The sequence below is a fragment of the Tiliqua scincoides genome, chromosome 1, assembly GCF_035046505.1.
Source record: "Tiliqua scincoides isolate rTilSci1 chromosome 1, rTilSci1.hap2, whole genome shotgun sequence".
Classification (NCBI taxonomy): Eukaryota; Metazoa; Chordata; class Lepidosauria; order Squamata; family Scincidae; genus Tiliqua; species Tiliqua scincoides.
In genome coordinates this window covers 185,367,223-185,394,937 of record NC_089821.1, presented here as the reverse complement: position 1 = coordinate 185,394,937, position 27,715 = coordinate 185,367,223, and the positions used below count along the sequence as shown (strand labels likewise).

Below are 27,715 nucleotides of genomic sequence, written 5' to 3'. Positions count from 1 at the left end.
ACATATAGTCCTAATAGTTATTGATGGCCTCCAGTTTATCATCATCACCATCACCATCATTATCATCAGTATTTATATACGGCTTTTCAACAAAAAGTTCACAAAGCGGTTTACAGAGAAAAATCAAATAACTAATGGCTCCCTGCCCCAAAAGGGCTCACAATCTAAAAAGATGCAAAAGTTCTACTGTGCCTGAGCATATTGACAAGTTAGTCTGCTTTTCTCCATTGTACTATTTGCTTCATAGTCAAGTTATATACTGTTTGTACTAAACAGTATTAAAAACATGAGGCTGTTGCAAAAAGTGGCAGTCCCATGGTCAAGTTTCCCCCCCTCATAAGGTCTACTACAACTTACCCTATGTCTGAATGTCATTGTGCTGTGAGTTTTCCCATCTCTGTACTATGTAGTTTGGCTGACACTGGCAGGAGTTTGGTTATGCACAACATTCTGGTGTTGTAAGATAAGTTGTACTAAACGTTTACAGAGAATGAGGGCAAGCAGCTCCATCAAGGGGATGGGATCAGGCTTTGGTCACTGGCTGAGAGTTCAAGTCCATTGGAAACCCTATCTGGCTAGGCTGCCCTTAAGCCCTCAGTATTGGTAGTAGTGATTGTACCCAGTATGCAGTGGGGGACTCATTGCAGGCTTGCCCTAGGGGTCTCCAGAAACCTGGCATTGAGTTCTGTGTTTCTTTGTAACATTTAGTTCTGTCTGTAAGAAATGAAGATCACAAATAGTAATGTTTGTTAGCCAGGTAAGAAAAAGGATGTCAGGAATCAAATAATGAAAGGCACTTTAAGGGCCAATTCACATGACCATGCTTGTTCTGAGACTACATCTATCATACAGTTGTTTGCTTGTGCAAAATATTCATTCTAAATCAGCTGCCAGAAAGAGAGAACTTTCTGATAAGTGTGTGTCAACAGAGGCAGGCTTATTGGGAGATAAGTCTAGCTAAGCAGCTAATATTTTTGGGCATAGTAAGGAACGATGTAGCATTGCCCATTGCTGAGTCAGAAGCTTTCCAGGTAGCCAGATGTGCTTAAGGGGCTTCTGGATTAGAGTCTGTCTTGGAGCTGCCAAATTTGTTGTGCCTATGCTAATAGAAAATACATTAAAGATGAGGAAATGAATCTATCTGTTGGCTGCATGGTCCAATGAAATCCATAACTTCATGGTTCCAGTTCTCTACTTTATCTGTTATGCATAAGTAGCACACACAAAGACAGTAGCGTACCCTGCCATTCAGTGGTTCTTAGTTAACTAAATTCAGAAGCATCATTACCAAGTTTTGCAAATTAAAGGGTACAAATTCTCTATTAGCGTTTTTGTCTCTTAGCATCTTGTACATTTGCAGGTATTTGAAACTTTGTCTATTTTTTAAACTTCCTTATCTGACGTTGAATATAGAGCAAAGCTTAAAGACACGGAAATGTGACTGGCTGGTTACATCCATTCTTTCTGTGGTGGTAGACTTTTCGTTTCTCTGATTCAAACGCTCTGAAAAGCACTTGATACACACCCACTGAAATGATATTTCAGCATGGAGGCGTATGTGGGAAGGTGGAAGAACTGTGCTGATGGCTGGCACGTCCTTGAAGAAGCTCTCTTTAAACAGTGCACTGACTACCCCATATTCAGTGTCTGATAAGGAAGTTAAAAAAATAAAATTTATGGTACTATATACTACATATTATACTACTCTAAGCAATATTTTAATTGCAATGAAAATAATAACGGTACACGTAGACCTTTACCGAAGGGCCAAATTACATGGGATATGGGAGATCCATTATTGGCGCTTCTGATTGTTTTACTGTATTTCCACTTGAGAATTTGGATTTTGTCTGAAGTAGCATCACTGGTTTCATCATCACCACATTTTTCTGATTTAGGGCCAAATTTTACTCCATTTTCCAGCACTGGTGCAGCTGTGCCAACAGCGCTGCATTATGCAGTAAGGGGGCAGTCTTGGAGGCCTCCTCCAGGTAAGGGAACATTTGTTCCCTATCCTCGGGGCTGCACCGCAACTGCACCAGCTTTGGAAAGTTGGACAGGATTGTGCTTTCAAGCCCCTCACTTGTTGTTAAATCTTTAATGTCATCTTTCCTTTCCTTGTACAGCGGCAGAAATCTCATTTAGATTAGTAATAGAAGTATTACTGTGCACTTATAGCTAGTAATATTTCTGGCTAGTAATATTTCTGTGCACTTATAGCTGCCCGCATTATGTGCTATAAAATGTCCAAATTGAACAGTCACCAATACAATAACTAAAATATTTCAGATTTTCGGACTTTTCAGTCTCTCCAATGCATGGAGATTGGGGGCAGGAACCAGTTGGATGTGGCAACTTCTGCAACAGGGCTAGCAGGTGTGATTCCACTGTCCCTCTCGCACATTTATTCTGTGCATGGAAGGAGCATCTGCAAAGGACTGTTGTCGTAGGCAGTTTGACATTCCTATAGACCAGTGCTTCTCAAACTCCAAGGGAGTTCAAGCCTTGCAGTAATTCCTTGCAGGAGTGGGGGGGGGGGATAGGCAGCGACGTGATCCCCAGGTTCACTTCACTCAGGGGGCTGCAGGGGCTTGGTTGGACTTGGGAGCCTCCTGCAGCCTCCCAGGGGTGCGGGGAGCCCTGCGCAAACATCTGCAGGGCTCTCCAGGTCTTCAAAAGTGAAAGCACAGTGAACACGCTCCACCTCCGCCAAACCGGAAGTGGAGCAATATCGCCGCTCTTTCACTTTTGAAGACATGGGTAGCCCTGCAGATGCTCACACAGGGCTCCTGCACCCCCGGGAAGCTGCAGGAGGCTCTGGTAAGTCCAACCAAGCTCCTGCAACCTCCTTATCAACACGATCCTGGGAATTGTGTCGCTGCCTCCCCCCTGCCTCCTCGCTGCCCCGCCCCTTAAGCAGGCAGAGGCCAGGGCCTTCAAGCTGGGGCATCACGACACCCCAGTTTGAAAAGCCCTGCCATAGACTGAAGATGATCATTTTTTGAATTAGGTTTGTGTATCAGCCTTTCTTCAGAGAGATCTGATTTCAGAGCTGTTGTAATACCAGGTTTGCCTATACAGTATCTGTATCTGCCTTAACACTCTTATCTGCCTTTCAGTGTCTCTTTCAGTGTGGGGATGGATGATGGGTTGAAATGAACCCTTTTGTATAGTGTGCCATGTTCCAGAAGAAATAACTTTTGCTCACTGTTATTGCAATCAAAGGAGCATGTTTCTTTATTGGAGGTCAGGACGCAACTAAGCTAGAAACTAAAATGAACAAGAAAGAGAAATCTAAAAGGTGGAGAATAGCTCCATCCTGTCATTCAGGGATGGGCAAACTTTCAACTTTAGGAATCCTGGACCATTAACAATGTATTGAACATGGAATTTCAGCAGGTGCAGCTTGTCATCTCACAGAAAACAGATGACAAGCTGAACCTGCTTAAATTCTCTCCTACACAATTGTTAAAGGTTCAGGATCCCTAAAGTTTGCCCATCCCTGCTGTAATTGAAGACTCTAAGGCAGCCATTTTCAACCACTGTGCCGTGGCACATTGGTGTGCCGTGAATGGTCCACAGGTTTGCCACAGGAATTTGGGGGAAGGTCATTTATTGGTAGGGCCAGTGGGGGATGTGAGTCCCCCACTGGCAGCATGGTGTGCCTTGTCAATTGTCAAAAACTTGATGGCGTGCCTTGCCAATTTTAGTGCCTTGTCAGTATGCCATGAGATTAAAAAGGTTGGAAATCACTGCTGTAAGGTCTAGTTTTTTAATGATCATGTTGCTTCAAGCTCAGTGTCTTGCTAGGTCAAGTCTTGCTTTCTCCCTGGGTAGGGGAGCAAGGACTCACAGAAGCCTGCAATTCAGTCTCTTCTTATACTGTTCTCTGAAGTATGTACCTTATCCGGATCTATGAAAGAGCATAACCTGGGGCAGTAAGAAATCGTACTCCACCAGAAATCCATTCCCACATCAATTTGCAGAGCTGCATATTTATAAATGCAGCCCACTTACAGAAGATGACCTAATGCCAGCAGATCCGTTGGTTGTTGTAGCTCATGTCAGTCACTGTAGCTTTACTTGAATAATGCACAGTGTTTAGCAGCAGCCCTTCACCATAATGAAGCATTTTGCTGTGTATCTCTTTTTCACTGGTTACACTCTTAGGACATCCATTTGAGGAATGCGGTGTAGCAGTTATTGCTAATAGAGGAGTCTTGCACGTAATTGGAATGCTCAAATAAGGTTGACATTTGGAGTGTGGAATATAAATGCAACAAGGGCATTTCAACAGAGATCTGTAATTGGGGATGAATGGAGTAAATTTGTGCCCATGTGCTTTAAAAGGGCACAGCAGAAGGTGAAATTGCACACTCTGCAGTGAATGAGGGATGAAAGCCAATGTATCAGTGTCATGGCATGACAGTGTAGAGTATAAATGATATTGTCACTGAGTACTGCAGCAAGTATCGAGGGAATTCCACTCCAGTGAATTGCATTACTTAGACAGACCTGAAGGCATTGTGTCTGAATGAGTAGACGGGAAAAGGGTGGTTGTCAGCGTAAAACAGAAGATGTTACAGAACTACTGGCTGCAGGCTTTGGAAATTGGTGCATTTCTTAAGTTTACCATATTAAAATGTTTTAGGGTTCTGGTGCAAATCTGTGTTTCATCTCCTGATGTGTGATTTATAAAACCTAATTCGGTAGAATCTGAGCTCTCACATCACCAATTAACTTCAATAGACATTGTAGGTATCTATCCATTTGGAGATTTGTTTTCAAACTAGAAGAGCTCTGTGCTATGCCTTTAAAAATATTTGTTTTTTTATTTTTTTTGGGGGGGGGGGGGGGTTGGTGTGTGTAGCTGCCAAATATTGGAATTGGAGATGCACAAAGATTTGGGGAGGGGGGGTGGAAATGACTAGAGCTGAAGGAACAAAATTCTTTCCTTCTCTCTCTCAACTACCTGCTATCTTCCTCACATTTTGCTGTACTTCTCTTTTCACAAGCCCTGTCCCTTGCCCTCTTCCCTGTCAGCAGCCTGCTCTATTGATGTCATAACCTGGACCGTCCCTTTACCCTGACCTTTTACTTATGTGTTTGGGGAATGTTAAGAATAATGCCGGTTGCATTTCCCTCAAATGTAGATGTAGGAAACTCATCCAATGTCATCCCAAACAGTTCCCTTTCCCTAAACTTGTTGGAAACAAAGGCAAATGGGAAGCTGGAGATTTAAGAGATTGTTGGTAGAGACCCTCTCTTACCCTATCCAACTCTGTCATCTTCCTTGTTGGTGTGGGACAAAGGGAGAGGGCAGGTATATTATACTCTTCTCCTCGTAGCAAAATGTTCAGATGCTGTGATATTCATGGTGGTTTGTATAGTGTAGCTTGAATTATTTGATTCTTAGGGTCCAGCAAAGCCTATACTGTACCTGTCATAATCATTTCACGTACTGCAAACCCATGCCTCCATATTTTAACAAGCCATGAGCAGAACAGAAAAGCAAACCCCTTTGATAAAATGAGGTTATGGTCAATTTGATCTGGTGTTTTAATCCAGTGTCAAAGGGCCCAATCCTGAACAGTATGTGCTAGCTTACTGGGGCTGGGTGAGCGCCAGTAGTAGCCTAGCGCTGGCTGGTGCTGGGCTACCACCAGGTGGCCACCAGAGCTCCGCTGCTCAGTGGTTGCGTGAACCACCAAGCAGCAGAAAGGTAAGTAGGAGTGTAGGGGGAGGTGGGGAGCAGGCATTCTGGGTAGGGGGGAAGGTGGCCGGAGGGCAGGGAGAGGGCGGGGAGGGCGGCGTTCCAGGGAGGGCGGAGAGGGCGGCGTTATGGGGAGGGGTGAGGCAGGGAGAGGGCAAGGAGGAGGCGTGCCAGGGAAGGGAGCAGAGAGGAAGTGAGGCGGGACTGGTGGAGCTTTGCTTCACCTTGCTTCACTTGATTCACCGCCAACCTTTTGGTTGTTGGTGAATCAAGTAGCCCCATTGCAGGGCTACTTGCTTAACCCGGGAGAAGGAGACAAAAGTCCCGCCGGCTGCCCAGAGTGCGCAGGATGCGGCAATAGTATAGAAATCTTTTAAAGAAATAAGAAAGATCATCAGTGGGTACTTAGATGGTATAATTTGTGCTGAGTTCCAGTTTTCCATTAAGGAAATGCATAATTTGGTTTCCAGGTTTCCATGCATGTTAGATATATATGGGCAGGAGTCCAAAGAGGTTTGTGTCTATAGGAGCTAAAAAAACTCCTACATGTAGTAGATCACATGCTGGTTTTTTGGCCTATGTATATTCAGAATTCGGGTAGATGGGACTCGTCAGCCTGGGAAGGCAGCTCATCTAAGAGAAGGAAAACTCTGGTCCCAAACCTCCACTGCCTTGTGGCTACATCCAGTTATGGAAGAGGCTTCAGGGGTCAATCTCGAGGCAAAATCCGGAGCCAGAGTCCCTGAGGCAGTTCATGGCTGAACACAGTCACGTTCTGGCAACTCCTGCGTCGCCGCTGGAACCAACCGTATTGGCCTCTGCCCTTCCATTGGACCATTTCAGCGACGTGGAGAGGAGGAATTTGCTGCATGGTTAACAGCCTATCCTCCATACCTACTTTACCCAGGCTTCACGCACTGGAGAGGACAGTCTGTTCCAGAACCACCATTCAGAGCGTGACACCATGGTCTTCCACTGAAGGATGCCAACAAGAGTATATTCAGATGAGGAGAGATTATTAGCCCCCAAATACACTCTTTTCTTCATCGTATGTTTCACTTTAAATGCTTTACATTTGTATTTATATAGCACTTTCTCATTGATCAAAGCACCTTATCAGTAACGTAATCAGTAACAAAGCATGTGATCAGTAATCTTTACTACAGGCTAGTAAGCTAGGCCACTATTGTACTCTTATAGAACTTGGGATGGAGTGGGGCTGATGTTGAGAAAATAATGGTTTGCCTAAGGCTGCCTACAGAGTTCTTAATAGAGGCAAAATTTGTACCAGGGACTCCATCATTCACAGCTCTTAATCACCGTACTGCACTAGCTCTCATACTTGGGCTTTTTAAATCAAAAGAAAACCACTTTGTGAACTACTTTTTGTTGAAAAGCAATATCTTCCTCTTCTTCCTCTTCCTCCAACTCTTCCTCTTCTTCTTATTAAGATTCTATCAATGTTAGATTGTAGGAGAGTGGACATTACATCCAGAGTGATGCATCCTGGTACATCCATAAAAGCGAAACTATCTCAATCTCTACAATTTATGCAGTGCACATGGTGCATTTCTCATTAGGAAAATAGTCCCTGCAGTGTTCAAAACATCTGTGCGGAACTCTAGAAAATTTTGGATTGCAGAACTTAATTTTAATCTCCTAATATCTGCATGCCCGCATCAGATAATTCTAACTCCTCCACAGATCGATAGTAATCACTCTTTTATGGAAGCAAGAGAATGCTCTGGCTGTATATTATTATTATTATTATTATTATTATTATTATTATTATTATTATTATTATTATTATTAACAGTATTTATATACTGCTTTTCCACTAAAAGTTCACAAAGTGGTTTACAGAGAAAAATCAAATAGCTAAATGGCTCCCTGTCCCAAAAGGGCTCACAATCTATAAAGATGCAAAAGAACACCAGCAGACAGCCACTAGAACAGACACTGCTGGGGTGAGGAGGGCCAGTTACTCTCCCCCTGCTAAAAAAAAAAAAGGAGCACCCACTTGAAAAAATGCCTCTTACCCAATTAGCAGGGGTATATGGTGTGTCTCTGTGTTCTTTTCTTTTCCAAATGCAGTTGTGCTTTGTATAGCTTAAGCATGCTAAAAAGTGGAAATATTTGTCCTTAATGCCATATGCGTGTTGCATATTTTTTTTCCTTCTGTGCCTTCTTCGGAAACCTGCTTACCTGGGCAGTCTTGTTGAAGTCGTTAAGGTTGTTCAGATTAACAGAGGCTGAATGATTGGGAATGAAGCAAAAGAAGTTGGGATTGCTGTATACGGGAGAGAGGGGGTGGGAGGAGTGCTTTAAGAAAGAAAATAACAAGTGTTGCAGAGACTTGTTAGAGGAATGTTATTTTCCGTAAGTAGGTTGAGTCCTTTGGGGGCACTTGAGATTTTGTTCCCTCACTGGCTTTCTGTGTGTGTTGTCATCTTGAAAGTGGGGAGAGGATGTCACTCAGTAATAGTGCACATACTCTGTATGCAGAAAATCCAGGTTCAATCCCTGCCATTGCCAGGTATGGCTAGGAAGGCCTGAAACCTTGGAGAGTAGCTGCCCATGGTGTTAATGATACTGAACTGGATATACTAATTGTTACCAAAGGAGCTGCATTGGTAATTATTTAATAAAGATTTCCCTGGAGAAGAGCACAAGATGGCCAATCCTGCCCCTTCCAAGGAAAAGGTGGTAAAACAGTCCCACTTGATAAAGGAATCTATACTGGTTGCAGATTACGGTAATGCAGAAGGCAAGTAAAACCCAGTCAAAAAGATTAAAAGTTTATTGTGAAAGAACAAACGTCCAAAAAAATTATACACCAAAGATACCCTTTTACTGTTCAATAAAAATGCAGTAAGAGGCATAAATCAAACCTAACAAATGTACCTATTTTGTAGCAGGTGAGTATTTGCAATGGGTGTCCATTTTGTGCACTGAGAGAGTAAGAAGGGATTATGTTCAGGGGAGGAATTTGAGGGAGCCTTATTCCTTTAATTCAATTTCCTAATCTTCAAATAGAGTAAGGAGGGGAAGACAGAGGAGAGGGATGGGAAAGAGGAAGGGCTTAAAGCACAATTATAGTTATCTTTCCTGGAGACAGGCTGGCACAAATATTGGTTGGTTGATTCCATGCAATATTTTGGAGACCCAAAAAAGGGTGCAAAGGCGCAGGTAGTCTTTACCTTTGGACCACAAAGTCAGTTGAGCAGCCTACCAATATTTATGGGAGAATGAGGGGTGTGTACATGCTGGTCAAGCATGGCCTGTGGGAGGACCATAACTTACCTACACACTGTGTGCAATTTTTGTCCCCATACAGCTGGTTAGGCAAACAGGACAGCAAGTGTAGCACAGGTGAGAACCGTATGACATCAATACATCAATAGTTCTGTCTTATCTCCTTCTCCAGACTTTGAGTTGGCCTTGTAGTAACAGAGGTCAAGAGTCTTCAGCCCCTGACCTAAGTTTCAGAAAGAACAGTATAGTAATTAGGGAAAATGGTTCAGCAATACAGAGCTCATGGTTACATGAATATGGGAGAATAATAAAAACTAATATTAAAAAAAACACACATCACTGGTAACAAACACTGACTCAGTTTAAGGCACCTTATTTTCCATTGGACATGCTGAATCAAACAGTTGCATTTTTGGCCAGTAAAATCCATTCACTAAGGTAGATCTAGACAACCTCTTTGACCGCTAAGACTACTGGTTTCCTCAACCTATTCAAGAGGCTAAATGGTATGTGTATGGCGGTTGAAATCTGTCCACATCACCTGATGTGGAGGTTTTGGGTGGAACTGTAGCATTGAATGCATAATGACAGGGAGGACCCATTCATTCTAAATGTGACTGAAGACTCCATGTATTTATTAGGCTGGAGAGAGGCAAACCCAGCAGGCTAAGATCACTCTAGGTCTGAGCTCACAAAATAGGGCTTGACAGATCATGTGGACAACAGAGTGTTTTGTTGGTAATGTATCTTGTTCCCAGACAGTCTCTTGGTCCTTAATCCAAGAGTTTGGGCTCTCACCCTAAGAATTGTACCTAGAAATAAACTGTTCATTCCATAGATGATCTGCAAGTAGGTTGAGGTAATTTAATAAATGCCAGAAGTTGTGCTCTGGGGCAACCCGTGTCAGGCATAACACTGAAGCAAGTGACAGTGTCATAGTGTTATGTGACACATGGGAGAAAGCTAATTTTTACCCCATTTTAAACAAACATAAGTTTTAAGCACCAAAAACTTAAAGTTCTTAGTGTGGAATTGTAGATTATAATTTTCATTATGAGTTCCAGTTTATTTAAGAAGGCTAAGTAAAAAAAAAAGGGGGGGGGTGTTCTTATAGCTTTGGATCCCCTTATCAAAAGTCAATTCAGTAACATTACTGCTTTAACATATCCCATTATAGTGTCATTTTATAAACAAAGTCTATAAATAAAAAACCAACAGAGTTATTAAACTGACAATTGTTAAGTAAACCTTATCAATCATATAGAAGTTCCTTAAACTACACTTTAAAAATGATTTTAAAAAGACTTTTGTTCCCACTTGGTAAGGGGTAGGAAGCAAAATAAACCTATTCCTCGATGCCAGCAACATTCATACAGAGAAATGTTCTGAACAATGAGGTTGCTTGTTCATATGTGACACATGCACTGAGGAATTTGGATTATGAGAAATCTTGTGAAATACACACCACTGGCATTGTGTGAAGTTCCCTGGTGCTGAATCTCTGCCTGGAGAAGAGTAGCTTTATTCTTCCTTTGAAAGCCCATTAGTGTAAACTGCTCCTACTAAAGCACTTGTCACTGCAATATTAACATAATTTCCTACCCCAAGAGAATGGTGGTGGTGCCACTGCACACCTATTTAACTGGGGTTCATAACAACCCCCACTCTTCCTAAACTCAGGAAAATTACTTCACTTCTTCAACTCTCTATCTTTTGATAGAGAAAAGAAGGAGGGAGAGGTAGGACTGGTCATACTGCCCCCAAAATCTGTGTTATGGAACAAATATAACATTGAGTCAGGATAAGTTATGCAGACTCAGGCTGATTTAACGTCAGTACACTGATCACGGATTTGAGGATGAAGGAAAGCAAAGGCTGTACCTTCTTATTTTTGGAAATTATTGAATCTAGCCATTTTCTCCTTCGGCCTCTGACCTTAATCAAAGAGCACAGCCCTTGCAAGGCAAAGAATTGGAAGAAAATTGAAAAGAAAATTGGAAGAGAAATGTGATGGTAGTGGTTTTTATATTAACAAAGCTGAAAATTAATACTTGTGTTTTTAGTAGGCAGAATGTCAATAGAAGCTAAACTGGTAGTATTATGTAGTAGCTGGGGTTTTTCTACCTCAAAGTAAAGCCCCTTTTTCAGGTGACGGAACTTATCTTCCTTCAGTTTCAAAATTTCCCTCTTGGACTTCTCAATGTGGTATTTTGCAGCATCCATTAAAACAAACCTATTTTGCTGATATAAAAAGATGAACGTAGTTCTCTTTAAACAGCTAGAAGTTATCATTTCTGAAAATGGGGGGTATGGCCATTATTGTTTGCACCCTGGAGTTTCTGGTATGAAACAACCTACTACAGTTTGAGCCTAGTTATCTGCGGAATTTATATCCACAGATCTTGCTGAATGCGGACCCTGGAGCTGTGCTCTGGTCACGATCTGAGGCTCTTCTGAGTTCCGTAGAGGTTGCAAATGGCCTTTACGGGCCTCAGAATAGCCTCTGGAGGTCCTCGAAGGGCACTTCCAATTTTCAGCTGAAAACAAGAAGTGCCCTTCTAGGACTTCCAGGGGCCATTCTGAGGCCCACAAAGGCCACAGACGGCCTCTACGAACCTTAGTACAGCCTGCAGACGTGACCAGAGCAAGGTTCCAGTTACGTTATGATTTTGTTATCCATGGTTTTCTGTATCCACCAGGGGTGTGTGTGTGTGTCTGAGAATGGGTCCCCTGCAAATACAGTTACCACCTGTAAGTGACTAACCCTAGCTTCTAGTGATGTTAATCACTAGTTTGTATATTTTCCCTAACTCTTCCTTTCAAAACTGCTGTAAAATCCAACAGGGGAACCATTTCACTAAACTCAGCTGTTCCGGTTTCCTTTTTTGCTTTTCTTCTCATCTAGCCTGAAGAGCTCTTCAGAACTCTGAAGATTTTGTATCACTTTGGTTGGTCCTAGTAAAGATTTTGTGTATATGGAACCTTTATTGCAGTGGTTTTCAACCTTTTTTGTCTTATGGCACACTGACAAGGGACTAAAATTGTCAAGGCACACCATCAGTTTTTTGACAATGGACAAGGCACACCATACTGTTGTGGGGGGGCCACATCCCCCAAAGGCCCTGTTAATAAATGATCTTACCCCAAACTCCCACGGCACACCTGCAGACCATTCGGGTCACACCAGTGTGCCACGGCACAGTGGTTGAAAATGGCTGCTTTATTAGTTTAAAAATGAAGGTATTAATAGAGTGTGGCTTTGAGTTTTTTTCTTATGGACAGCCATCTACTATTTTTTCCCCTTATGGAATCAAACAGGGAGAAGAGACGGCAGCCTTGAGTTCAGTAGTTGAGAATCTGCTTTGTGTGCAGCAGGTGGCTGGGGACAATCTCTGGCATGTCCAAGATAGGACAAAGGAAAAACTATGACTTCAGAGCTGCTGCTAGATGGACCAATGGGCTGGCTCTATATAAAGCAGCTTCCTATGTTCATTGAGTTGTTTTATTTTGAGATAAACAGTGCAGTTTAATCACAGCATTGGTATTTAACCTTTGAAATCTGTGGCACCAATAAGAAACCTTTTCCAGAACAAGCCATTTTTCAAAAACAATATTTCAAAAGACATGCTAACTAAATATGACCTTCTTGAAAAGTTCAAGTGGCCAATCAGTACAGTAAAAGTGCTTCCTTTTTCAGGTTGTTTTTTTTTTGCAATGTACATATTTGCAATTTCAATGAAACCTCTAAGTGACAGGAAACTGCTCATACAAGCATTTGGTGAGCAAACTGCTTTGATTTTATTTCTTTCCCTCATTAATATGATACAGTATGTCTGAAACAACAAACTGGTTTGATCTGGTGACAGGGATGACCTGGAGACAGGGATAAGCAGTGAGGTGGCCAAGTTTGCAGATAACACTGAACTTTTCCGGGTAGCGAAGACCAGAAGGGATTGTGAAAAGCTCCAGAAGGTTTAAACTGGGAGAATGGGCAGCAAAATGGCAGATGCGTTTCAGTGTAAGTAAGTGTAGGGTAATGCATATTGGAGCAATCAGAACTTCACATATAGGCTAATGCAGAGGTGTCAAACATATGACCCTGGGGCCGGATGCAGCCTGCGGAAGATTTTTGTCCGGCCCTCAGACTCTCAGCTGCTGAGCCATGCTGAGGTGAGCTCTGCTGCAAGGGCAGCCCACTTGAAAATTGAGCTCTCCCGTATCTTGAAATATGATCAAGATTTGTATATTTTCTCTTCCGTCATTTGCAGCTAACGAGTTCCCAAGTGAGAATAAATTGGTTCTTTTTGGTCTCGATCTGTTTAAGCACTTCCTGCCTATTGGTTGGCAACCTTCAGTCTCGAAAGACTATGGTATAAGCCTACAGCACCCGGTATTCCCAGGCGGTCTCCCATCCAAGTACTAACCAGGCCTGACCCTGCTTAGTGACATCACTTTCAGCCCTCAGCAGGCATCATGGATGCTATTCAGCTCTCTGTATGAATAAATTTGACACCCCTGGGCTAATGGGTTCTGTGAAACAGCTCAGGAGAGATTTTGGGGTGATGGTAGACAACTCAATGAAAGTGTCAACCTAATTTGCGATGGCAGTGAAGAAAGGGGATTGAAAATAAAACAGCTAATATTATAATGCCATTAAACAAATTGCTGGTACAGCCACACCTGGAGTATTGTGTTCAGCTCTGGTGAACACATCTTACGAAGGACATAGTGGAACTACAAAAGGTGGAGAAGAGAGCAACCAAAATTATTACTGGGCTGGGACACCTCCCTTATGAGGAAAGGCCACAATGTTTGGGGCTCTTCGTTCTAGAAAAGAAGCGCCCGAGGGGGGACATGATTGAGACATACAAAATCATGCAGGCGGTGGATTGAGTGGATAGAGGGATGCTCTTTTCCTTCTCACACAACACTAGAACTAGGGGGCATCCACTAAAATTGAGTGTCGGGAGAGTTAGAACAGACAAAGAAAATATTTCTTTACCCAGCGTGTAATTAGTCTGTGGAATGCCTTGCCACAGGCATGGTGGTGGCGGCGGCGTCTGGCCTAGATGCCTTTAAAAGGGAATTGGGCAGATTTCTGGAGGAAAACTCCATCACAGGTTACAAACCACAAGATAAAGTTCTGTCATCCAAATTGGCAGTTTTTTCGCATACCCCAGACTGGCGAGGGAGGGAATGTGTATTCAGTAGGTGGCTCAAGTTAAACCCAAGTGCAATCTGGTGTCTTCATTCGGCAGTGCAAGGGCAAATAGAATGCTAGATGCAAGGATGGGCACCAGGGTGCAGTCCCTTGTGGTCTAGTGTGCACCCTGAGGCATCTGGTGGGCCACTGTGGGATATAGGAAGCTGAACTAGATGGGCCCTGGGCCTGATCCAGCAGGGCTCTTTTATCCTCTTTTTCCTGCCAAATTGCTTAGGCCACCCACAGCATCAAATAGAAAGAGGACACAAAGGTGCTGATTCCTACAAGTTTCTTTCTAAGTAATTTCAAAAAATGTACTATTGAACTGGGGCCTATAAAAACTCGAGATTTCAAATCTGGCTTCCATGATCCCATGAATTAAGTTGGACAAGCAGCTATCTTTCAGACTCAGCTGCCCAGAAGTAATAATTCAATACACAGTAATTGAATCAGGTTTGTGGTGGACTCTCACCTGGTCCTTTAAGAATAGTCTCTAAGGTTTTTTAAAATGGAGGAAGGCTGTGCCTTTGTTCTTGTCATGTACCAAATGAGAAGAGCAGGTATCTGCATACTGCATTTCTGTAGGAACAAAGAAAACCTAATGTAGTGTTGAGCACAGTATTTAACACCCTGAAAATCTTAGTTTCTAGCCCTTATGACTGAGAAATTCCACTTTGGATTGCTGAAGAAAAAAGCTTTTATTAATATTTTTATTCTGGTATATAAACCACAAGAAACAGCTGTAACAGTCACAAGTTTTCCCTGTTTCCAAAAACAGCTGTAAAAGTCACAATTTTCCCCTTCCCTTTCCATAAGCCCACTTCATCTTATTCCTGCCAAGGGGAACACTAGATTTAAGAAATTTGGGATAACCATCAGTAAAGCAGCAAAGTATGCATACTAAAACTGAAAAGACAAATGGAAAGAAAAAAGAAAAAATACCACACCTTTAGTCATAGAAACACAAAATCAGTCTTGGGATGTTCTGTTAATGAGTTGAAGCTGCTAGTCTCCAAAGAAGTCATGGAAGTGCTGACAAATATTTTGAAATTTTTCCAGACAATCTTGCTTCACACAGTTTTACTCTGTCTTTGGCAGTCAACAGAGTAATCCTATACATGTTTGCTCAGAAGTAAGTCCTATTGTATTCAGCGGGGCTTACTCTCAGGTAAGGATGTGTACAATTGCAGCCCAAGTCAGAGAAATTTTGGGTTCACTGTTCAGCCTCTGAGCCATTTTCTAGAAAGCAGTGCATGGGTAGGAAGGTCAGTAAACATTTTGGTTTGCAAGGGTCTGTTAAATGTCTCTCCTGTGCTTGGAGATGGAGCAATACTTTTCGCTGCTTTGCATTCTTGAGGGAGCTTGGCTCTCAGTCATCTTCTCTAGGCATACCTATCTATTTGTAATCTGATTAATATAAATCTCCTGACATATAGCAAGTTGTGTTTTTGTCCTGCTGTTACTGTGAGTTCTGTGTAGTGCAGCATTTCTCAACATTTGTCTCCCAAAGTACCACTTCACATGGTCCACGTACTGGAAATACCACCAGAAGTAACGGGTGATGTTATCATCCCCAGTTACTTCTGGACTGGCAGGCCAGATGCAATGTAACAAACATCGGTAAGAGGCTCAGGGAGGTACTGTTTGAGAGCATGAAAATTGCCCAGTGGAGCTCCGTCTACCAATCCAGGCTTCTACTGCTGCTTTTTGCATTGCATTGCTGGTCTCACTGCCAGGCAGTGGAGGTCTGGGTGTTCCACGGGTACCACCAGACACCACCTCAAGTATCACTGGTGTTACAAGTACCACTGGTTGAGAAACACTGGTTTAGTGCAAAAGCTTTGTAATGTTTTAAATCTCAGGTTCAGCCAATACGAGCTATTGTTTTTCCTTGCAGTATATTGTCATATGGCAGGACCAGATGAGTTATCAGTACTCTATCTCAAAATAAAGTAATGCCTTCATTAGGCCAACCAGAAGGTATAAAATAGCAAGCATTTGAATCCTATAGGATTCTTCATCTGTCTGGATGGAGATAGTAAAAGCAAGAGTTTGGGAGATTTGTGCATGCATGCGCGCGCACAGGGCTCTTGGGACCTTTGTCTTGGGACTTACAGACACATATTGGACGCCTACCTATGCACATGGCTGGATATGCGTCTTTAATATCCAAATGATCAGATGGTTATGCAAGATTTGCACCTGGCAAAACTGCCAGGGTCTTTTCTAATATTCTCCCATCTTGTGCACTCTAATCATTTGGCCATTACAAGATGTCTTTGGGCATTTTCTGGCTGTTTCCCTACATGCAGTTTGGAAAAACAAACACGAGTAGGGAAGACATAATGTCAGGAGCAGCCCTCGAGGTGGCTGTTGAAGGAAAATGAGCTAACAATATGGAAGTGTTTTGCACATTTAATGGCCTGATCATAAAACTTGTTGCACCAGCTGCTGCCATAAAGCTTCCAGAATTATGACACTGCGGCGGCTCTGCAAGGACACTTACCTCTAGCAAACTGAACAGGAACCCTGGTGCAAATCATGACCCTGCACAATTAAGAATTGCCCAGCTCAGCAAGTTGTCATAAAAGGAAAGCATTTGACTTTATAGTCCAGCAGGTATCTCTGAGATAGCTGGAAGGAGATCAATTTATATTAGAAGCTTTTAAAAAAACCACTTTTCAGAACAGAATTGGAAATTTACAGAGTTGGCAATAATTTGCGCATAGCAGTACTTTTCCTTACTACCACTGGTACTTATGCTTCACTTGATTTTAAATAAATGGTAAGTTTTTCTTTTAAATTAGGTTCATCTTTATTGTTACTACTTTGCAAAGTAATCTGACCACATGTGACACAACTATAATGCAATCTCTTTCTTAAAGGCAAAAATCCCTTAATGTGTAGAACTACAGTTGTAAGACTGGTGGATCCTACTGGTGAGCTCTATCTTTAACTTTTCAGAAAGCCTTCAGAAATAGTTAACTGCAGCTCTTGCTTTGAGTAATCCCAATCAATACCTTTTAAAAAGAACTTTCAGCTTTAAGGTCTCTTCCCAGACGGACAAGGTTTGTTGTGTTAGCTTCAGCAGCACTGTGTCCTCTTAATAACATGATGCAATAACTCACTGTGCTTATAAAGCATTCTGGGTTGGCTGCCTCAGGTTTCTGAAACAGAAAATAGCACTTGGAAATAGTTGTTCAGAAGCCTGAATGGGTTCTTTCCAGATGTCTGAGGGTTTGGAGGGGAAAAGGCAAGTGATTCATTACATATTTCACCATGAAAGAACATTAATAAAAATATGTACAGTGAAGGAGTTACATTTAACATAGATATCAATTTCTCTGTCAAGCAACCATAGTTTGTGAAGTATTAAATAATTAGCAACTTTCACCAGACAGACAGTGTTAGCATTGAAGATGTCAGATTGATATACGAATAGCAGGCATATTAATATCCCTCTCATGTCTTCGTATCCATCCTCACATTGCTGCTTGAAAAGTTGTCTTGAAGGAAACTGGTCATTGCATAAGATCAAGATGAAGGTCTGATTGCTTCTCCCTGCATTACAAAGACAGTTGTATTTTCCTTGACCTCTTTATCAGACTCTGGGCTCCCAAGTCCCTGAACCTGATCTTTTGAGAAAGGGAAGTTTCCTTTGTGTCAGGTTGTTATAGAGCAGTGGTGGTTTCATACAGAGGGCCAAAGTTAGCATTCAGGGCTCCAGTTGAGGGCCGGAAGTGATGTCATTAAGCAGAAAGTGACATCATTCAGTGGCTAATGGCCAGAAATCAGACCCTGTTCTCATACAGAAACTCATTAACTGCAAATGACAGAAAAGAAAGTATGCAAATTTTGATCATATTCCAAGATTTGGGAAAGCCCAATTTTCATGTGGACTGCCATTTCAGTTGTAACACCTTAGCAGCTGAGAGCCTGAAGGCCAGATAAAAAGCTTCTGGGGGCCGCACTCGGCCCCCAGGCCTTATGTTTGACACCCCTATTATAGAGCATGGCAGTGCCATTTTTAAAGAGTCTGCCTTGCTTTATGAGAGTTCCCTTGTGTTTTCCCTGTGTACCTTTTTTTAAACAATTGGCTAATTCAGCTTCTATTTTGGAAAAGGGGGGGAGAGTGATTTTGCTGGTACCAATTATGCTTTGTTTTGACTGAGAAGTGCGAGCATTGGGCATCTCTGACCAGTCACCTGACAAGTTGAACAGGACGTCGAATTTGAGATGGTGTCTAGAACCAAATGACAATGTGAAACCCTAAGGGCAAAGTCCTAATTGTAGTTGGTAGCTTAGCTGTGCTGGGTGAGTCTTTGATAAACTCTTTCTTCCACTGGCTGTTTGTATTCTTCACCAGCTGTATTGCTGCTTCTTCTTACAGGTTTCCTTTTGTTACCAGCTCATCTAGAACACTACCTATTATTTTCTCCATGCCTGCTTTATACTTCTGCAGAATTGCTGTTCACTCTTACATTTTTCTTTGACTTCCAGCGCTCCCACCTTGTTCTCAAACTAACACCATTCCTGTTTTTCCTTTCTCGGCTGAACAGTAGCCATGATGCTGAACCAACTGCTTCTGTCCACTGCCAGCTCACCTTTGACTACATTTTGTGGCAGTAGCCACAAATATTCAAATAGCCACTGCCCTCTTTGAATTCTCCCCCATTAGCTTCCATAACTTTTCCCCCCTGCTCCTCCTTCCCATTGTTTTCAAAAATATTAGTGTTACTTCTGCATGGGCCAGTACTTCTAGTTCCTTTGCTCGTTTTACACAATTTTCACAAACCATCCTTGCATATAGCTGGGTTTCCTTGGTCACCTTGCATCTTAAGGCAAGAATAGTAATAAGCATTTGTGTAACGCTGTCCAAGTGTGCAAAGTGCTCTACATGTATTACCTTGACATAATAATTGCAGCAGCCTTTTAAGGTAAGCAAGTTGTATTTTCCCCATGTTGCAGCTGAGGCTGAGAGGGAGTGGCTCTTTTGTTGTTGGCAACCTTCAGTCTCGAAAGACTATGGTATCGCGCTCTGAATGGTGGTTCTGGAACAGCGTCTAGTGTGGCTGAAAAGGCCAATTCGGGAGTGACAATCCCTTCCACACTGGGAGCAAGTGCAGTCTGTCCCTGGTCTGTCTCCCTGGCTATGGGCCTTCCTTCTTTGCCTCTTTGCCTCAGACTGTTGGCCAAGTGTCTCTTCAAACTGGGAAAGGCCATGCTGCACAGCCTGCTTCCAAGCAGGCCGCTCAGAGGCCAGGTTTTCCCACTTGTTGAGGTCCATTCCTAAGGCCTTCAGATCCCTCTTGCAGATGTCCTTGTATCGCAGCTGTGGTCTACCTGTAGGGCGCTTTCCTTGCACAAGTTCTCCATAGAGGAGATCCTTTGGGATCCGGCCATCATCCATTCTCACGACATGACCGAGCCAATGCAGGCGTCTCTGTTTCAGCAGTGCATACATGCTAGGGAGTGGCTCACTCAAGGATAATTATTGGCAGAGGCAAGACGCAAACCCCAGAAGTTCTGGTTTGCAGCTTAGTCTCATAGTTGCTATGCCAAACCCGCTGTCTCTTCGCTACAATATCTAAGATAACTTTTCTGTCGTCTTTGTCCTTTATCTCTCTCCAGATATGTGATCTGCTGCCTCTGCCTTTCTTTCTGCTCATGTGCTTTTCCCTTTGACTTTGGACTTGATTCTCTTCCTGCCTCTTATTTTATTCCCCCTTCCGTCCCCTCATTCATCTTGGCTGACCTCCACACTCACTTTGTCCCCTATGGCTGAGTTGTGTGATTCTTTTCTTCTTTTGCTTCTCCTTTTGACCTTCAGCTCTGGATCACCCCCATGTCACATAGATGGAACTTATGCATTCATTGTTGAAGACACTGGCACAACTTTGGAGCTCTGTCTCAAGGCTCTTAAGCTCCTTCCTGTAACCCTCTCACTGCCAGTAAAGTAAACTTCTCTCTCATTCTACCTCAGTTCAAATAAGAAACAAACGTTACAACTAATGTCAAGGTGATGCCAATGTTCAGGATGCTGTATTGCTAGAGCTGTGGGTCCCCACCATGGCACACGCTTTCCCCACCCATTGAAAACATGTACAGCAGCCATGTCTGACACAGAAGTGAGTCTTTCTTCACATTGTCACTGTAGCAGTAGCATGAAGGAAGACTTGCTTCTGCTGCCACGGCTTCACCATCACCTCCTGGTAAGCTTCCCCACTGAGTCAATGGTACTTAATGGGCAATTGTAAGGAGTCACAGTGGTCCATCCTCACTTTCTCTGGGGTCATTTTGCAGTTCTAGATGCCCTTGCCCTTAACACTTTGTCAAGGCATGGACCATACAGGAATTGTAGATGTGATCCAGAGAAGAAAAGGATAAACCACTGTGGCTTTCTAACATTGCCTGGTGGGGGAGCAGTAACAGCTTATAAAAATTTTAATTTTGTAAAATGAGAGATTCTGTAAAAAAAAAAAAAGGCAGCTGAAAGGGAAAGTCAAAAGGGTTACTCAAATCACTTCAGAGTGCATGAGATTATTTAAAGCCACAGTAACAGAAGCTCAACTAGAAATTATTACACCTCTAATTTGGAAAGGTACCACTAGATCCAGAAAGATGCCAGCATGCGAGGAAGGGAGCTTTAGAAGACAAGAGGGCATCCTTCAGAAAATGCCAGCCTTGCCAAAAGGAGGAGAACATACAAAAAGGAACACAAACTCTGACAAAAGAAATGTAAGTTGACAGTGAAGGATGCAAACAAACAAGAATATTGGGAGGGCATGGCTAAGATCATCACAGCAAGTAATAACTTCTTTAAGTACTTCCAAAGCGGGAAACATGCCAAGGAGGCAATTAGATAATGAGGGAATAAAAGGGAAGGTTAAAGAGGACATGGAGGTTGCAGAGAAGCTGAATGAATTCTTTGCGAATTCCCACACCAAATGTTCTTGAATAAACTTTGTAGTCATGCAATAAGAGGACAGGTCCTTTTTATGAATTGGTAATTAGTGAAAGAACAGGAAGCAGAGAGCAGGAATAATAGTAGCAGTGGCCTAGCTAAGGGGGTGCAGGAGGTAGCAGTTACATCGGGCATCAAGCTTTAGGGGAGCAACAAGCTGAGTTTGACACTAGTGACCAAAATTGTGGAAATCATGGTAGGTATGAATAATACCATCATGTTTATATATCATTGGAAAGGTAATTTTATGCTGAATGCAATGAAACAAACCACATTGGAATATCTGTATTCAATCAAAAGTTATGGCCAGTTAACCATAAAGTGAAAACAACTGCCTTATGGAGCAAAAAGTGGATTTTCTTAACTCAAAATTGGCCTATTAAACAGATTGTTCTGAGAGGCAATGACATGTTATTATGTTATTGACATGTTATCATGATACAGCATGAGACCAATAAGGTGTTAATATGAGTCAGCTCTCATTTCCATGTATCATGTTACCCCTGCTAACTGGTTAAAAAGGCACTTTTCAAGTGGTTCCCCTCTTACATTTAGCAAGGGGAGAATAACCATCCCTCTTCACCCCAGCACAGTGTCTCTGACCTATTAGGGGCAAACTTTTTATTAATTTACTTAATTAAATTTGATCTTGTCTGGGGGGGGGCTACAAATCTTCTTTGACCCTAGGTAGCAGATAGATGCTTTAGCTATGCCAGTGACTGAGGGGAGGCAGCAGAGCAAGTGGGTGACGAGCTGCTGGGGGGAGGAGGTGGGTTCCTCCCAATTTTTACTTTTTAAAAAGCCCTGGCATGTCACATCCTGTTGTGACATCACTTCCGGGGCCACATTTTGAGTTTGGCACCGGACTACATGATCATTAGCTACATCACTGAACAGTAGAGAAAAGAAAGAAGTGCTCCCCCCACCAAAGATCTGTCTTGAAGCAGGTGCTTTTTTAACTTATTTGTAAGTCATCTGGAATTGTGGGTAAGCAGCAAGGTGGCTATGTTGGCGGGTGACATCAAATAATTCAGAGTGGTTAAAAACAAAGTATATTGTGAAACCTCTTCAGATTGGGTGAATTAACAACCAAAAGGCAAATGCAGCTTAGTAAGTGCAAAGTGTTGCCCATGGGGCCATGATCCAACAGTGCTTTTTTATGTTCACATCAAATTCAGGTTTTTTTACCCTCTCCGTGCAGCTGTCCAGCGCTGACTATACCGTTTCTATTTCTCTTTGCAACACATTCCATTTTTGCTGTCCTGCAAAAGCTTGTCTGCTGTCAGCCGCTTTTCCCCCTTCCTCTTGCTCTGGGCTCTGTTGCCCAATTTCTTAGGTCCCCCTGATTACAGTAAAAGAATCAGGCCTGTCTTTAATCCTCCCCATTGGAGCCAGTGGGATTTGCAATAATGCAACTGCAGCTTTGAATCATACTTTCACTGTTCTGGTCATTCTTGACCATGGCAAGTCACCTTCATCCTGTTTGTACAGGTTATGTAAACAATTGGAAGGGATGACTACTTGTGGCTGTTAATGTTCTCACATGTAGCACATTTACCAGTAGACGATAAAGGCAAGGCCATGCAGCCCTTCGTGACCCGTGATCGTATTTCCAATTATCCCTGGTGCTCCAAGAAAGAGATATTAATGCAGCTGAGGATGACATGACAAATTACTGCTGCTCCTGAACCTTTTTTAAATTGCTAACACTGTTGTAATCTGTAATTACAGAAATCAGCGTGAGAATTGTGGCACTGTATAATTATCTTTTCCTGATACGTTATTGCTGAATGAATTATTAATCTAAATCAGTCTTGTATCATATTTGCAACAGCTAAAGAATCATAATAATAACTTACAATTACATTTCATTATTTCTATCTTTATGCTCATGTTTTTCGATGTTGTAATTGGTAATTAATTGGGGGGGGGGGTTGATACTCCCAAATAGCTGATACCATCACATGGTTATAAATTGTTTCGTATTTCAGCATTTATAGTAAATGTTCTCTTATTTCTCTTCCTTACTCTTCATCTTACTACATTTTAATGATTTAGAACGCAATGATTGTGTCCTTGGAATAGAGCATGAGAATGCATATATATTTATCTCTCCCAATACATACTTACATTTCCATTGCATTTTTGACTTGCTTCATTTTTTTCTAAATATTACATGTATTTTTAATATTAATTTGTACACACACACACACAAAATCCGCCTATGATCTACAAAGTTCTTCTGGAGAAGGGAGGGAATAAAGATGTATCAGAATGCTTTCAAACATTCAGGAAGCAAGAGTTACCCTGGAGGCCAGTGTTTGTAGTCCCAACTATCCTGGATGATGGCACAGTGTTGTACGTGACTCTGACTATGGAGATGTCATTGAAAGCAGCATCTGACATGTTGTCTGCATGTAGCAGGTTCTACAAGCCCCATTTGTAATAGTATGAGGAATCCCCCATTCCCCACCGTGGTCCTGGGATGAGATACTTGCTATATGATGGCTGGAGTTACACCTAAGTGTAACAGAGGGGATAAGGAGACCTTGCCATAGGGCAGCCATTTTCAACCACTGTGCCTTGGCACACTGGTATGCCGCGAACGGTCTGCAGGTGTGCTGTGGGAGTTTAGGGAAGGGTCATTTATTAGTAGGGACATTGGGGGATTTAGGGCCCAATCCTATCCAATTTTCCAGCACCAGTGCAGCCGTAATGCAGCCCCAAGGTAAGGGAACAAATGTTCCCTTACTTTAAGGGGGCCTCTGTGACTGCTGCTCCACCACAAGATGCAGTGCATGCCCTGTTGGCACGGCTGCACCAGCACTGGAAAACTGGATAGGATTGGGCACTTAGCCCCCTATCAGCAGCATGGTGTGCCTTGTCAATGGTCCAAAAACTGATGGTGTGCCTTGACAATTTTAGTACCTTGTCAGTGTGCCGCAAGACTAAAAAGATTGAAAACCAGTGCCATAGGAATACCATTTTTTGGCAGCATGGCAAAACTAATATTTATTGTTACAGTTGTTGGCAACCTTCAGTCTCGAAAGACTATGGTATCGCACTCTGAATGGTGGTTCTGGAACAGCATCTAGTGTGGCTGAAAAGGCCGATTTGGGAGTGACAATCCCTTCCACACACAATATTTATTGTAGCTCTTTTATATAACCTTACCCACTTTCAATGCCAACATGGATGTATCAATCGATACATCTCCACCCGCTTTTCCTATGAAGCCCTGCCCAACATGGCAAGGGTGTGTGCCTTTATATTAGCAATGCCTGGTAATACATTCTGAGTTGCAAAACTGGTATGAATTTTGCCCTTTGTGTGCTTCAGGGGTTAGAGCCAAGGCACCAATAATGCAACTTCTGCTATGACCAATAGTCCACAGCTTAGTCTGGTTTGGGTAGCCAGGTGTTATTTGTGGTTGTCACAAATTCTATTCCTGCACTGAGTCCACTGTTCTAATCTCTGGACAGTTCTCATCTCTGGCTGTGCTTCAGACATGCAGAATGACTTCATACTGCACTTTGGAAGAAAGCCAGAACCTGCCTCATACCCATTTTCCAATTTCATTTGATGGGTGTTGCTGTACATTGAAAACACTTGAAATGCTGCCAAAGCAAAATGCAAAAGTAGCCATAAATAATATCTTGCCCCTCTTCTGTTTTATGGGCTCAAGAGAAGAGGCAGGGTCTCGTATATTCTTCCCACTGTGCTTTAGAGGTTCTGCATGCCTCCATAGCATAAGTGTGAAGCATAAGAGACAGGGGCATAAGAAACATAGGGCACAATCCTAACCCCTTATGTAAATGTAAATTAATTCTTCCCCCCCCCCCCCCCAGCCCTCGACACAGTGTCAGAGAGACGATGTGGCCCTCCTGCCAAAAACTTTGGACACCCCTGCTCCATAGCATAAGTGTGAAGCATAAGAGATGGGGCATAAGAAACTCAGGGCACAATCCTAACCCCTTATGTCAGAGCTTTCCAGCACTGACATAAGGGCAATGCAGCTCTAAGGTAAGGGAACAAACATTCCCTTACTTTGAGGAGGCCTCCGTGAGTGACACCCAACTGCGGGATGCAGCACACGCCCCACTGGCACCACTATGCCATTGCTGGAAAGCACTGACATAAGGGGTTAGGATTGCACCCTTAGCATAAGAGACAGGGGAGGGGCAGTTGCCACGGTGACTAAATTTTTGGGTTCTTGGCTGTGATTTTCATGCTTGTTCTCCACGCAGCCTTCCATACTAAATCTCTTTCATAAATACAGGGTGGAAAAGATGCTTTCTCATTCATTGACGTAAGAGTATGTAATTCCTTTTGCTGATTTTTATATAACCAGTGTCACATCTTATATATGTACTTCAATAGTCATCCCTTTTAGAGTATCTTCTCATCTCTCTTATTTCCTGATTATATCTGATTTTATATGGTATGACACCCTAAACGAGTCTGAACAGTGTATTCAAGATGCCTCCTTTTCACCTTTTGGTTGATCTCAGGCACATGTCTTGGCCCCTTTCCCCATGTTTTTTTTTCCTCTTTCCCATGTTTTCAAAGGAAAATTACAGTTTTCAAAGGAATTGGAATGAGGGAAGAAGAAAAAAATTGTAATTTCCTGACTGCATTTTTTAGGGGGAAGGACCTATACAAACCTTCCAGTGGGCTTCCTGACATTGCCAGCACACACAGGAACACTCCAGCCTTCATGCTAAGAACATAAGAAGAGCCCTGCTGGATCAGGCCATAGGCCCATTTAGTCCAGCTTCCTGTATCTCACAGTGGCCCACCAAATGTCTTAGGGAGCTATACCAGATAACAGGAGAGCTGCATCCTGGTGCCCTCCCTTGCATCTGAAATCCATTTCTAAAATCAGGAGGTTGCACATACACATCATGGCTTGTAACCCATAATGGATTTTTCCTCCAGAAACTTGTCCAATTCCCTTTTAAAGGCATCTAGGCCGGATGCCATCACCACATCCTGCGGCAAGGAGTTCCACAGACCAACCACATACTGAGTAAAGAAATAACTCATGCTAGCAGCTAACATTGCCACAGAGTACTTTACAGCTGCCTGAAATGCAGCAACCTGCATTAGTGAAATGTGTGTACCACTGGCTGCTAAAGACAGTGAGTGAGCTTGTATAGCATAGTGCCTAACAATATGACCTAATCCAGGCACTTCTTGGTTCAAATCTTACCTGTTACCAATTTGCTAGATGTTTTCAGGCACAAATTTTTGACCCACCCATCCCTAAACCTCTGGTACAGAACAGGAATTATAATACTGGCCTGCCTCTGAAACGAATATAATATCTGAAACGAATATAATAATATAATACCTGTTTTGAACAGTCAGGAACAGTAGTAAGTAGGAATTTACTACTGTAAATTCCAGGTACAGTAGGATTAAGTGATTGTAGTCTAGCTGGCAAAATATCTCTATTTTCAAGCAAGCAACATATTAAGGTGTGGATACTCTCTTATTATCTTATTACTCATTATCTCTTAGATAATGTAAACTTCTGATTTTGTGATCTATTTTAAAGACATGCCCCCAGTCCAGTAGCTGCAACTTTCACGTTGGAGGAAGCCCCTGTTGCCCCCATTCTTTTATGTTGGTGAATGTTCAGGCATTCAGTGGGGATTTCCCATTGAGTCCCATGCCGTTTGGGGTCACAGCAACTAATTCTTAGTAGTCCTAATAAGCTCTAGTTTTGTCCTATAATTCTAAAATGAAAGGACCGTACAAGTTGAAAAGTCCGTATCTTCCAAAAGACTGTGTCAACTGCTTTTTGTAGTATGCCCCTCTCCAGGCTCAGTCTATTAAAACAATGTTGATTGATGTCCTTCAGCGTTTCAAAAAATTATTCTGTCTCTTCTATTCAATATCGTGGGGAATAGAGTGCCTACTAAGTGAGTAGGGTAAAAGCATATAATGCAATTGTCTTTCAAGAGACATAAGTATTGCTTGAGCTCTTTGTTCCAGCTAAGAATTAAAGTGCTGATCAGTGTTTCTGCAGAGAGAACTGCCAAACCATGCAGGACACAGAAATCATGATGTAATCTTCCTTTCTTTGCAAGGACTGTGATAACTTTCTAGCTCTATCTCTGTCCCTTATTGTTTGTTGTTTCTATTTTAGGGTGTGAACGGAATGTCTGTGGATGAGAAGACTGAATCCCCCATGTATGTGTATGAGTCAACTGTCCATTGTACCAATATCCTCCTGTGCCTCAATGACCAGCGGAAGCAGGATATTCTCTGTGATGTGACTTTGATTGTGGAGGGGAAAGAGTTCCGAGCCCACCGGGCTGTGCTGGCTGCGTGCAGCGAATACTTCTTGCAGGTGTTGGTGGGGCAGACAGAAAATGGCCTGGTGGTCAGCCTGCCAGAGGAGGTACAGTATTTTGTCATTACTCTTGTCATTTAAAAACAAAACCTTCTGACCTAATAGCAAAAAATTGAGAAATGATAGAACAGACAGGAATCAACCAGTTGTATGTCAGGTAACCCTTAAAGATAAATCTCAAATGCTGCATATTCTCAGATCAGGCTCTGCAGTCCTGGA

At 42.5% G+C, this 27,715-nt stretch overlaps 1 protein-coding gene across 1 annotated transcript in view; it reads left to right on the top strand.

Moving 5' to 3' along the window:
• The window catches only part of BACH2 (BTB domain and CNC homolog 2), a 101,203-nt gene that overhangs the window by 15,584 nt on the left and 57,904 nt on the right, over positions 1–27,715 (top strand). The window contains exon 2 of the mRNA XM_066610102.1: positions 27,290–27,544. Coding sequence (XP_066466199.1) covers positions 27,302–27,544 — 243 coding nt within the window. The 5' untranslated portion in view covers positions 27,290–27,301. The remainder of the gene's footprint in view (positions 1–27,289; positions 27,545–27,715) is intronic.